General features: G+C 37.7%; 1 protein-coding gene across 2 annotated transcripts in view; it reads right to left on the bottom strand.

Moving 5' to 3' along the window:
• Positions 1-13,115, bottom strand: part of LOC149024769 (alpha/beta-Hydrolases superfamily protein) — a 37,967-nt gene extending 24,852 nt beyond the window's left edge. The window contains exon 1 of one of the 2 annotated variants that reach the window (XM_089144978.1): positions 12,137-13,115. In XM_089144978.1, coding sequence (XP_089001104.1) covers positions 12,137-12,177 — 41 coding nt within the window. In that variant the 5' untranslated portion in view covers positions 12,178-13,115. The remainder of the gene's footprint in view (positions 1-12,136) is intronic. The other variant, XM_089144977.1, reaches the window with a different exon arrangement.
• Between the last annotated feature and the right edge of the window lie 427 nt (positions 13,116-13,542).

Here is a 13,542-nt window from a genome sequence, read left to right as displayed (position 1 = left end):
GAAGCAGCACCCTGCCTTCTCAACGGAGACTGGGACCCAACGTGGGTTGGCAAGGTCATCGGCAACAGAATTTGAAGCATCAGCCATATCCAACACTTCTATTAGAACTTATGATGATTGTATTATTGTATTCTCAAGAGTCAAGAATGTGATGTTCTACTGTACTTATATGGATGGAATTCTATTGGTATTTAAATTATTTGATGTATCATACCATTTGCTTTTCATTTATATGTCCTAATGGTTCTATATTCATGTTTTATAACCTTGCATGTTCATTCTTGCAACATTTCAGTTTCAAACTTCGGGTCAAATTAGAACTCATATGTAGGGTTGTTTTCTCATAAATCTAAAGCCACCAATGTGTTTAGAAGGCCTACAATAGGTTAACCTCCAACTTCGAGCCCAAACTAACCCTTAAAACCCCCCAGATGGGCCCTCGAGTTCACTCAAGTTGGCCTAAGGAAAAATACCAGATCTCGAGGAAGATCTCGCCAACTCAAGTGAGATCTCACTTTTTCTCAAGGGTGAGATTGCTCTCAAGAACGAGATCTTGAAGAACTTCAACAGGTCAAACAGTTAAACCATGACTGTAGAAGAATCAGATGAAGGGGGATTGGGAAGTAGAACTGCTCTCCAAAATCAGCATGCTCAAAACAAAACCCTTATTCAATGAATAGTGGCTCAATGGAGTAATTACAATTCTACAATTGTATTTGTAGCCACAACGATTGACATGAAACTCAAACTATAACCAGGATTAACTATAAATTTCCCATTAGGATTATGAATGCAAAGTCTAAACATGACTTTGAATAAAAGACTAAATAAAAATTCAAACATTCCTAACTACCTAAACCATACACCAAAATAGTGTCCCTACATCTATAGTTGGTTTTAGACGACCAAATGGCATCCCAACAGTAACAGTGATAAACTAATTCAAGGAAAGTATCTTTTAGGATTTACAAAGAGAAAAAATGGTCACATTGTTGTTAAAATTCTTTGAGTCATAATACGATATCTTGGTATGATATCAGCCATCTTGTTAGGTTTTGTCATTTTTTTTGAGGAGAAGGTTACCATACTGATACAGTACATTTTCTCAGCTGCCATGTTCGGTAATTTCAACTCGGTCACGGTGAAACTGTGATGCACCCACATAAAAGGTGCATTATATCGGTCACAATCTCGCTGCTCTCGGTGAATCTGACAGTTCTTTCCCAGAAACTCTCCATATTATCTTTTCTTTTTATCAAATACAGCCAATCTTGCTTCCATCCATTAAATTTCTTCTTAAAGAAAAATATTTTACCAGGATTTACTGCACAACAAATCATCTAGAAGAGATTGCGAGGAAAGTAATGCACTACTTAATGGTTCATAACCATGAAATAAATCTCGCTCGAAATTGTCGATGCATTTTCTCAAATTAAAACAAAATTACAAAAATTTCATTTGAGTTAGATGTTTCAACCAAGATGATATGAAATTTCAGTCGAAACGACACGAAATTTCGTATCATGTCGAAACGACACGAAATTTCGTATCATGTCGAAACGACACAAAATTTCATATCATGTCGAAACAATACTCTCCCAATTTCGAGCTTTTCTACCCCTTGAGATTTCGACAATATACCTCTTTTTCTCATTTCTCTTGCATTCTACTCCTATTTCACCTCATTTTAGCTACTCATTTGCATTCCTTCTCAACTCTTGCTCCTCTATTGTTGGGTTTTTAAAAATCAAACAAGGTGAGTTAACAAAGTTCTCCATTTTTTATTTTGTTTTATTTATGTCTCAAATAAAACTTAGATTGCTTTCAAATTAAAGTATGTTCTAGAGTGTTGATCTATGATTACGTGAAGTTAAAGTTAATTTTTGCATATTGCTACTTTTTTTTATTTTTCTGTATTTAAAAATTATGTTCTAAAATACGTATATTCCTAAAATACACATATATACACTCATGTATGAGCTTCAAATTGATGAATGTGAGACACCAGCACTTCATCTATGCTGTCATGGTGTTGAATCAGATTTTTTGTTGCTGATTATTAATTTTAACTGTTTGAAAAATATTAAAATATTTTCAAAAATTATTTAAATTTTAAATAATAAAAAATACTAATTAATTTTTGTTATATATTTAAAAATAAGAGATTATTTATAGTAGCATGTATGTACTTTTTTGAGCTCATTGTAATGTTTTTTAAGATAGTGTGTATTTTTTGTATCAGACATTCTCTTTGAAAGATGTCAGACATAGCTAGGCAACACGAGAGGCCACTGACAGCCGATAGGAAGAAGAGTGAGTGCAATTATTCCAAGAAACAGATAGGAGGAGGTGGCACCACTAGATTGAAGGTGCATCTAGCTAGGGGAAGTAGCCATATAGTAGGATGCCAAAGGGTGTCCACAGAGGTCAAGAAGGCAATGGCCTGTTACTTGGCTAGGGGAAAGCAAAAGAGGAAAGAGAAGAGAACACAGAGGGAGGAGTTCGATGATGCATGCCTAGATGACCTTCCAGAGCCAAGAGAGCAGGATTTTGATTCAAAGGAGCTAGGACAATATGGATGTGACCCTGAACCAAAGTCCACACAAATGAGGAGGGCGATGATGATGAGTAGGGAGCAAGCTCTAATTGATGACATGAGTAGGAGGCAAAGGGCTATGGGTTATGGGTCCTCTAGAGAGCCAGCAGGTAAGGGAGACATACGTAGCTCCCAAGTCTCTATGAGGAGTCGTCAAAGTGTGAGGGAGGAGATTCCTATCCCACGGGCCCCAACAAGGGGTCGAGCTTCATTAGCACATCCTACAAATCCAAATCCTAGGATTCTTCGTAATGATACGGCCCTATTTAGGAGGCCTGAGCCAAACCAAAGAAAGTTAAAGCACTTATGGGAGAGTGTGAAGGAGAAAGTGGGGATGACTTTCTCCAAATAGGTTATATATCATAGTATTCCAACACATACTGCCCAAGGGCCCTACTATAGGGATATGATTGAGGAGATAGGCAGGGTTGGGAGTGGTGTACAGGGTTCACCCCACATGAGATATATAATGTCTATTTACCTTAAGTAGTTAAGCATAAAGAGGACTTGAATGAATACATTAATGGATAATAGCCCATATGGGCTTATTATGGAGTGATTGTGATGGCTGATGGTTGAACTGGTCCCACTAGACAGTCCATCATCAATTTCATTTTGAATTGTGACGGGAGGACAGTTTTTCTCAAGTCAGTAGATGCATCCAGTGAGAAGAAGGAAGCAAAATACATTTACAAATTATTGAAGCAAGTGAAGGAGATTGGAGTAGAGAATGTGATCCAAATAGTGACTGATAATGGCTCCAACTACAAAAAAGCTAGGTTGAAGATGATGCATAACTCCAGGTATCAAAACATGCTTCTACTTCTAATACTAATTTTAATTTGTAAACACATATTACATTACGTATATGCTTTATTACTTTATATTGATGCCGTGATGGACAAATATAGGCTCTTTTGGACTCCATGTGCTACTCACTGCATTGACTTAATCCTAAAGGACATGGGAAAGGTCAAGCTTGTAAAGAAGACCGTGGAGCAAGCCCAGCAAGTTAGCACCTTCATCTATATCAACACATATGCATTAAAGATGATGAGGGACAAGTGTTAGGGTGACTTAGTGAGGCCAGGCATAACCAAATTTGCTACCAATTGGATAGCACTACAGAGCTTCGAGAGTACGAAGACTGGCCTTAGAAGCATGTTTGCATCAAAGTAGTGGTTTAATTGGGAAGGTTCTTCGTCCGTATAAGTAAGGAGAGCACAATTGACCATAGTCGAAGGCAGTTTCCGGAATAATACGAGGACAGGGGTGAAGATGCTTGAGCATGTGGTGCATGTGTTGAGGATGGTAAATCAGTAGAGAAGACCTACTCTACCACACATATGGGCTGAAGTAGATAAGATGAAGCAACAAGTTGCTCAGTCTACCCACAGGGTATCAACAAAATCCTTGATATCATCCAAGTTAAATGGGAGTCTATGTTACAGCATCCACTACATAAGGTTGGTGAGCTGTTAAGTTTAGGAATCAATTTAATTTTCGTTATATTATCACACTATTAAGTACTAACTATTCTCTCTTGTTTTTGCTTTTTCTTACACAACTTACTATCTAAATCCCAAGTATCATTACAAAGACAATCTTAGGATGAGGTAAGATTTGATAAATGCCGTCCAAACTATAATGGAGAAGTTGGAACCGAATCCATCTAAACAGGCAATCATCCTTATAGAGGTGAGATTGTGATTTGATATTCACAATTTATATTTTATACTAAGTTATTAAGTATTTACCTAGTTATTATTTTTTTTTCTTTATATAATAGATGAAGGCATTTAAGGATGCTACTAGGAGCTTCAGTCGTTCCGTGGCCATAGCGGGATGGGAATTTGCCCCTGGGGGTAAGTTAATTCATTATATATTTAATTAGTTATATTATATCTTTAAGTTAGTTACTTAAGTATTGAAATGACTTACAGTCTATGTTTGTTGCGGCTGAATGGTGGTTGCAATTTGGATGTGACTCACCCCGCTTGAGTACAATTGCATGCAAAATGCTCTCCTAGACATGTTCTTCCACTAGTTATGAGTGAAATTGGAGCACCTTCAGCCTCATCCACTCAAAGAAGCACAACCGATTGAGTGTGAAGCGTCTAGAGGACCTTGTCTATCTACACTATAATATGAGACTGAGGGAGGATCATATTAGACAGGAGCTGGACAGAGAGAGTAACAATATCGAGTTGGCCGACATATTTGAGATAGATGATGATAATGATAAGCCAGTAGTTGACTGGATCAGGGACAGTAGAGAGCTCTTGCAAGATGAGGAGGGAGGTCATCCCAGTAGACAAATTGCAGAGGAGATGGGGGCTGATGTGGCGGACTTCATGGCCTAGGAGGGGAGTGCACATGCGGTGTCCGCCCTTCCCTTCGTGCCACACCCTAGTGCATCCACCCTGAGTGAGAATTTGATTGTCCAATCCAACACCAAATGATGTGACTAAAGCATCCCCCAACGACGATGACGACGATTATAACTACTCTAATAATGATGACGGAGGGGATGAGGAGGGTGTTGGACCTCACGATCAGGATTCAGCTCATCCTAAGACAAACCACTGCTACCACCACCACCAGTACATGAGACTCAGAGAAGGGGAGGACGACCACCGAGATTCACAGGCAAGAGTCAATTTTCACACGCAACACAAGATTCAAACCACAATGGAGCTGCATCTCAAGGAAAAATGTTTAGTCGACATATTCGAGGAAGGGGTAGGGGAGACAACATAGTTATGGCACGGAGGACTCGCCATCATATGGGTCTTACCATCCGGTGATGCAGAGAACTTGGTGGGTCTATGAGATTGATGAGCATAAATGCTTGCAAAGACTCCACCTCCAGAGGATCCGAACGGCATAGGCCCGCAGAGTCCTCATATAATACTGTTGTGAAGAGTGTTGGTTCTACTGGGTCGACTTATGGAGTTTATGGTTATGGACCTTATGGTGTCCCTCCTGGCTATCAAACTTAAAGCCAGACTCCAGTGAAGCCTTATGTTTATGGAGCTTATGGTGTTCCTCCCATTGTCACCTATCGGAGTCAGCCACTGGAACCTTACTATCATTATGGAGTTTATGGTGTCCTTACCCCTACTGACGACTAGGGTGTTTCTTCACTTGTGGAACAGATCTTCCACTCTATATCATAGCCACCACCAGCCCGTCCATATGCATTTGAGCCAGTTCCTTATTCAAAAATTCTCAACTTCCCACCATCAAGACATCTTAGGCATGTGGATGAGGGCACATACAAAGCTGCAGTTGTTGACTACGTCGACAGCTATATGAAGCAAACATTATGGGACGTGTATTGTCATTTGTATGGGGTGCAAAGGGAAGAGGGAGACATGGAATAGAGCAAACTTGTACTTGGTAATATTCTTGGTTCTTCTCATATATACTATATACTTGAATGTTACATTTTCAATGGTTTTTTTGGTAAACTAGTAGTTCCATTGTGTTTATTATGCTTGAAATAGGAAGTATACAAGAATCCAGATCATTTTTAGTCCATATGAGGCTCGAAACCGAAGTTCAAAACTTCAAGAAAAAAATCAAATGTTTCGACCGAAATTTCAGTCAAAACCTGAATATCTCGCACTTTCCCGGGGTTGAAATCCAAGTTTCAACCAAAATTTCTTCCTTGTTCATAACTTAATACCTTTTCATCCCCTGTGCTTACTAGCTTCGTTCTTTTACTTTTATAGTAGAAATCAAAATCTGTCATTGAATTAAAAACAAAGAAGAAGAAGAATGAAGAGGGAAGATGAAAAGAAGGAGAAAAGAGTCGAATGTTATTTCAAATCAAGAGGATCCTGCAATAGGGCTTGTATTCCTAATCACAGGCTTTGCTTTATTTTTAATAGAAAGGATTACAAACTTACTAAAATTAGGCCTTCTAACTTAACACAAATTACCACCACTGCCCCTGGTACCATGGGGCAGATTTACAAGAACGAAAGAGTAATTGGAAACTACCTAAAATAAGATATAACAGCTGGAGCATACAAATCAAGGATTCCAACTTGGAATAACAAGAATATATCAGAAGACTTCATTAATCTTGAGTGTAAGTAAAAACGCAGCTCCAATGTCCGTAGAGGTAGGTAACAAGTGCAGCTCCAATGCCCACACAAGTAGGTACGGTGCAGCTCCAACGTCCGCACAGGTAGTTAAGGTGCAGCTCCAATGTCCACACACATAGGTAAAACGTGCAGCTCCAATGCCCGCACAAGTAGGAGAGGTGCAGTTCCAATTCTGCACAAGTAGGTAATAGTGCAGCTCTAATGCCCACACAAGTGAGTAAGGTGCAGCTCCAATGTCCACACAGGTAGGTAAAAAGTGCAATTCCAATGTCCGCACAAGTGCTCTTCACAAGAAGGCAAGTAGTAGGTACTAGGTAGAGTAGGCAGCAATTCATCAAATAAAACTCTTTAGATAGAGAGTAAGTCTTCAAACTCCCCCCCCCCCCCCCAAAAAAAAAAAAAAAAAAAAAGAAAAGGTATAGGCTACACATGACCAAAGGGATCAAAATCTCAAAAGAAAAGCTCCATATATCTTCAATCAACTTCTCACTAACAAATAAAATCCCAAACTGATGTGGTCCATGGTCCACCAAAATAAGATAATAGTAATTAGTAATTAGTAATTAATTCACTGATCCCAACTCAATCCTTGATTGAGTCCAAGCAATCATACCACATAAGAGTTAATCCTGGGTTCCAAACCCATTTTGATAACTCATAGGCTCACAAAATCAGCTACCTAGCCAACTTAAAGAACTAATGGCAATATGGCAATAAACCAGAAATTTAAAGGAGTTAATGTAAATATAGGAAAAGAATGGCAAATATGTAAATATCACAAAACTGAGATGGGAATGACATGAATGTAATTAGCAGAAATGTTGAAAGGAAACACAAATCAAAGCCAAAGGGTAAACTTGTAAGAAACAAAACTTTTAATGGCAACATGTAAATAATGTGGAAGTATGGATAATAATTAGAGATGAGATCTCCAAATAATAAAAAAATGAAAAAGAAGCCGTCAAAGCATGTAACATGCAACCCAAAAAATAGGGATATAAAAGGTGGAATAACAGAAAGGACAACGGCAATAATGTCAATTGGGGGAACAACTTTAAAAAGAAATACCTTACATCTAAACCAGCAGTAAGAAATAAGGAAAGGAGAAAAAAATGAAGAACAAATCAGGACGATGAATTCCTCAAACTCACACTAGAAAAAATCAATCCACCCAACTTCCAACGAATCCACCTCCTTTTTTTGAAGAAAGAGTGGATGCTCCCAACATTAATAAACTGACAAAACCAAATGCTGTCTTTCCAAACTAGTACCCAGTGGAGACAAAGCAGAAGATCAACCAATAAGTAGAGAAGCTGAAGAAGGAAGCAGAGTAGATGCAGAAGTAAGATTTTTAAAAAAGTGAAGAAACGGCCAGACCTAAGTTACATGCAGGTTTCAAAAACCCGGCCCAGATCAGTGAGTCCCTCGATTTGGATAACTATGGTCATGATTTTGATTCAGATCAACCAAAAACCATCATTTCATACAAATGTATACTTGAAATTATGAGTACCCATCATACCAGAACAAGACTTCTGGTGAAAGAAGCAGCAAGAACATTAATGATATCCAACACCATAGCTCCTCTTGGACACAACCGTGAACGCAGAAATGAGAACCATCAAGCGATCCTGGTCATCATCATTTTTGTATTAACCCATATGAAATTAGAATATGAAATCCTTGTTCTTCCAGTTCAAATGAGAAGCCTTAAACGACTCTCAAACTACAGAGAGATACAAAGGCTGATTAAACTTGGCTCTGATACCAAGTCAGAAATCAAAAACTGTGATTAAGTTAAGAATAGAGAAGATGAAGAGAAAAAGGAGAAGAGAGTTGTAGGTTATTTGAGAACAAGAAATCCTGCGGTAGGGTTCGTATTCCTAGTCGGAGGCATTAATTTATCTGTAATAGAAAGGATTAAAAAACTTATTAAAATTAGGACTTGTGACTTAACACAAACCAAGGAAGAAAATTCGACCAAAACAGGAATTTCGACCTTGCAAAAGGTCGAAATTTCGGTCGAAACTAGACACTTTTTTCTTGAAATTGAAACTTCAATTTCGGGTCTCATTTGGACTCAAAATGATTTGGATTCTTGCATACTACCTATTTCAAGCATAGTAAACACAATGGAACTAGTATATTTCCAAAAAAAAAAAAAACCATTGAAAATTTATCATTCAAGTATACTAACAAATGACTGGTTCCGACAAGTACAAATTGTATTGCATACGGGCGTAGAATCATCAGCATACATGAATTGTTTGGTAGAATGGTTACATATACAACAAGTCAACAAAATAAAATGACCGACTAGATCAACTGATGGTGTCTCAGATATATTAAGTTAAAGCCTATATATCTTATATACATAAAATAAAAATACATAATTTTAGAAAATAATTATTAAAATCATAAAATGAAAAAATGGTAGCAAATAATAAAAAGATAAGTAACAAAGCACAATCATAGATCATAGTCGTAGGCTGAACATATATTAATTTCAAGGCAATACAAGATCATTCAAGGCATGAACAAAACAAAAATAAAAAAAGGGGAAGTTTGGAACTGTTGGGTATGGCTTATGCTTCACATTCTATTGTTACCGAAGTTTTCTTTGTAACTGTTGTGGCTTAGGAGGTGTTTGGAGGCAAAAAAATGAGCAAAAGAGGTGTTTGAAGGCAAAGGAGTTGTGGAAATTAGGTGAAAATGGGATAGAAATCAACAAAAATTAAGGAAAAACAAGTTGGAATGTTGAAATGTTTGAAATTTCAGTCTAAATGGTCAAAATAGTCGAAATTTCGGTTGAAACCTCCGAAACAGTCGAAATTTGACACTTTTCCGAAATAATTAAAATTTCGTCTCGTTTTTTAAAAATGCAGACATTTCAACCGAAATTTCGACAATTTTGGTCGAATTTTCTTCTATGACACAAACTACCACTTCTGCCCCTGGTATCTTGGGGCAGATTAACATTAACAAGAATAAAAGAGTAATTGACAACTACCTAAATATAACCTAATACTTAACAACTTTAATTATATGTGTCCTAGTACTAAAGATTGTGTGACATAGGCCATATCTTAGATTCTGTGAGATAGGCCATATCTTGTGTGAGATAGGCCATATCACTCATATATACACATTACATACATACAACCCAGACTACCAATCATAGCTTCTAAGTCAAACCACTATTTTGAGTGAATTATTTCATAAATTTAAGGGTTTCATTATGTTTACTGAACCAAAAATAAGCTGGACAACAACTTTCATTGCTTAAAGGGGTCATACGGCCAGTCGGCCACCAGAACCAGGTCCAGAGAAGGGAAGGAAAAAATACACCAACCCAGGTACAGGAAACGAATCAGGTCAATTGATAAATCTGGACAAAAGCAAAGCCTTCTTTAGTATAAACCTTCCATCTGCTGAGAAGTCTAGATCGTTGCATCTGTTAGAATTTCAGGAAATCAATAAGATATCTCTGTATTTAGGCACCCCCTTTTCTCTGGAAAAGCCAAGTCAAAGGATTTTGCCTTTGTACTTGACAAGATGAAATTGAAGCCAGCCCGACAGAAGGTAAATCATCTGTCCTTTGCAGGAAGGAGCATTCTTATCCAATCTGTTTCTATCAGTCCCCCTTTATCATATGCAGTATTTCTTTTTTCCCAAATCTTTATGTAAACAAACGGACTCTGTGTCCCAGAAGTTTTGGCTTGGAAAAGTGTCTCAGGGAAAGCAGCTCACCCTTGCTGCTTGGGATATGTGTTGCTTTGTCTAAAAAACTGGGGGGATTGGGGTTCAAGAAGCTGTAAGATTCTAAATTAGCTTTGCTTCTCAACAAGGATGGAGGCTTTCTATTCCAACCTAACTCTTTGTGAGCTCCATGTCTTCAAGTCCTTCTGTTTTTAATCCCAGAGACAAGAATGGCTCAATGGCTCCAGGACTAGGAAAAGCTTACACAAAACTCTTCATGACCATTTTCAACCAAGGACTGCCTGTGTTGCAGATGTGGTGGGAAGGAGAGCTTTAATGATGGAAGAGACCAATCTTTCTTTCCCTTCGTCTATCAACACCAATATTGATAAACAGTCTCTCCGTTGGATCTTCTCTGTTATCATCATAACTTGTTTTTCGGTTTGGTTGATGCATAATCAGGTGGTGTTTAGTAATAAAGATCCTGACCCTAGAGGGGTTCTAGATTATGTAAATAAGTGGTTATGTGATCTGGGCAACCATCCTCCAGGGAGACTGGAGCAGGGGGCTTATCTAGTGGTTACTCTAATGATCTAATTTCGAATAATTGCCACTATCTTAATGTGTGCAGGGGTTCATAATCCAAAGGTGAACCAGGCAGGGTGGACTTATGGTCTTTTTTTGAAGGGAACGTTTCAGATCATATCAATGGGATGTTTTGATAATGGAAACTTTTTGCGCAATGTGATGACTTGCATGCAGGTGGGATTAGATCGAGCCCTTGTTACTCAAGCCCAAGTCCAGTATGTCTGGTGTAGCGAGCAAGAAGTTACTGATCTTGTTTCTAGCCCAAGGCACAAAATTTGGCCTCTTGGACTTGTACCTAAAATATTGGATATTTTGATGGAGAAGGATGTAGATATAGGACCCTTCAGAAATGAGTTTTTGCCAGGATGTATTCAGGTCAGAATTGGGTGTGAAAAAATATGCCAATCTCTGATCTATGTACATTTTTAACTTCACCAATACATACTTTCTTTTCTCAGCACTAAGGAACGTTTAAATGCTGGATGCGAATGATTTTCAGAAAGCAAATTTAAAGCAAATGAGATAGTTACTTGCACACTGAATGGCCATGTCTGAATTGAAGGACGAGATTACTACAAATCATATTGATCTTGTTAAATCAATGAAACTGAAAAACAACCGAAGATCCCATCAAACAAAGACACAATGAACCTGCATTTCAGCATGCACTAAACCCTCTCCACCTTGAGAAAATGATATAGTTACCTAACTCAATCGTGTGGACATGTATGGATTTAATTCAGGTGAAAAGGAAAGTTGGTGCATGTATAATCAAAAGAAATTATTTCTTTTAAATTTTATGTCACTTGTCCAATAACTGATAGTTACACCATGTAACTGAACAAAATCTCACCCTTCTTGGTGAAACTCGGTTCAACTGAAATAAATCAATAAATCAATTTTAAAGATTATCATAGTTTCTCCAAATAAGCAGATTAACGTTCACGTGTTTCACTCTTTTTGGGAAACTTTTGCCTATAAAATATTACCTTCTTTTTTTTTAATATAAAATGCTACTTTAAAGTTTCCAAAAGATAAGTAAACAAGAACATTCTTTGCATTGGTAAATCTACAGCAACAACAGAAAAAAGAAAGCAAAAAAAGACAATAATGTGATGAAGATTCGATGGATACACACCTTGGAGGCCGAATCACGAAATTGATGAACTGCTCTATCATCTTAAAAAGACATCACTCAGCCACTCCACTTGAAAAGAAGTATGAAGAAATGCAGCGGAGTGTCTGAGAAGCAGAGAGTTCAACCAATTACCATTTTCAGATCCGAAGCCCTTCCAAGGCCAGAAATATTACAGTATCAACAGATGGAACTCTTGAACGAAAACCTATCCACGGCTGGATAATCCTTCACAATAAAATACATGCTAAAAACCCACAAGTTCCGGATTCACAGCAATTGAAGCTCCAGATACGTTCGGTGAAAGCAACCATCATGGCACGTAAGACGTTGGATCTTCACACTCCACCCAGTCAGAAAACAGAGGTCACATTCCTCTTTTCATTTCCGGAACCAAATTCAAAGCTAACCTAAATCACAAGTACGAATTCCATAGTTCGACATAGAACGGACCATGAAGAATACATGGCATTTCTCACTCCATCCCCAGATCTAAAGAACTAAAACCAACTGTCTATCTAAGATTCAAAAACCACAATAATGCCCCCCAAGTTAAAAACACCGTGAAACACGCCTCGAAACTCCACTCGATAACGCCCTTCCAAATCAAATTCCCTCCTCCATTTTGAAATTATGAACCATGAAGATCATCACTCAAACCCCAATTCGCCCTACAAGTGCTCAGGTGAATTGAAAAGGGACGCTTTTGGGAACTGCCTTAGTAATGACAAGAAATTACTTGTAATTGTAGATTCTGCTCTGCAGATTAGGGTTTTTCGCATCGTCAAAAAGAGAGATTACGAGCTACGAAGTGAATGCACGAGCTGAGGACCACGACAAACTGAGCTTCCCTACTCCCGAAACCCCACAACTACAGAAGCTGCGGTTCGTTTACGATACGTTGGCCAAGCAGTTTTCTATGTCCGTTTTAGTTACCTTTCGGCTTGTTTTTCTAATCATTATTCATGAATTAGTGAGCGAGTCCGGCTCCGACCGTTCCAAGCGAGCTTGAAACACTTCAAATTTTCGTTTTATCAGGAGGAATGATGAACGGAAATTACAAAAAAATTGGGTTCTGTTTATTCAAATTACTATTTGCCCCCTGGAAAGGAGAAACTTTATCCAATTCTTTACTCAATTTTACATTCAATCAAATTATTATCATTATACCTGAAAAAGGAAAATTGGATATTACAAATGAACTGCTCAGATAAAGATTTCGAACTTGTTGGCAAGATGCTTGTCTCGAGATGGTTTGTCTTTCATTGTCCGTGATTTTTATTAATAGATGTATTTTTATGAAGGAAAATATAAAGATTTATAGTATATTTAGGAAAGGATAAATAAAATATATAAAAACAATTCCTTTTTATTATTAAAATATAAAATTATATTATATCTCATCCGAG

This window comes from Hakea prostrata, chromosome 2 (genome assembly GCF_041222555.1).
Source record: "Hakea prostrata isolate BN-2017 chromosome 2, UWA_Hpros_2, whole genome shotgun sequence".
NCBI classification, from domain to species: domain Eukaryota; kingdom Viridiplantae; phylum Streptophyta; class Magnoliopsida; order Proteales; family Proteaceae; genus Hakea; species Hakea prostrata.
The sequence above is the reverse complement of the archived record's forward strand: the minus strand, read 5'-3'. Positions and strand labels throughout refer to the sequence as shown.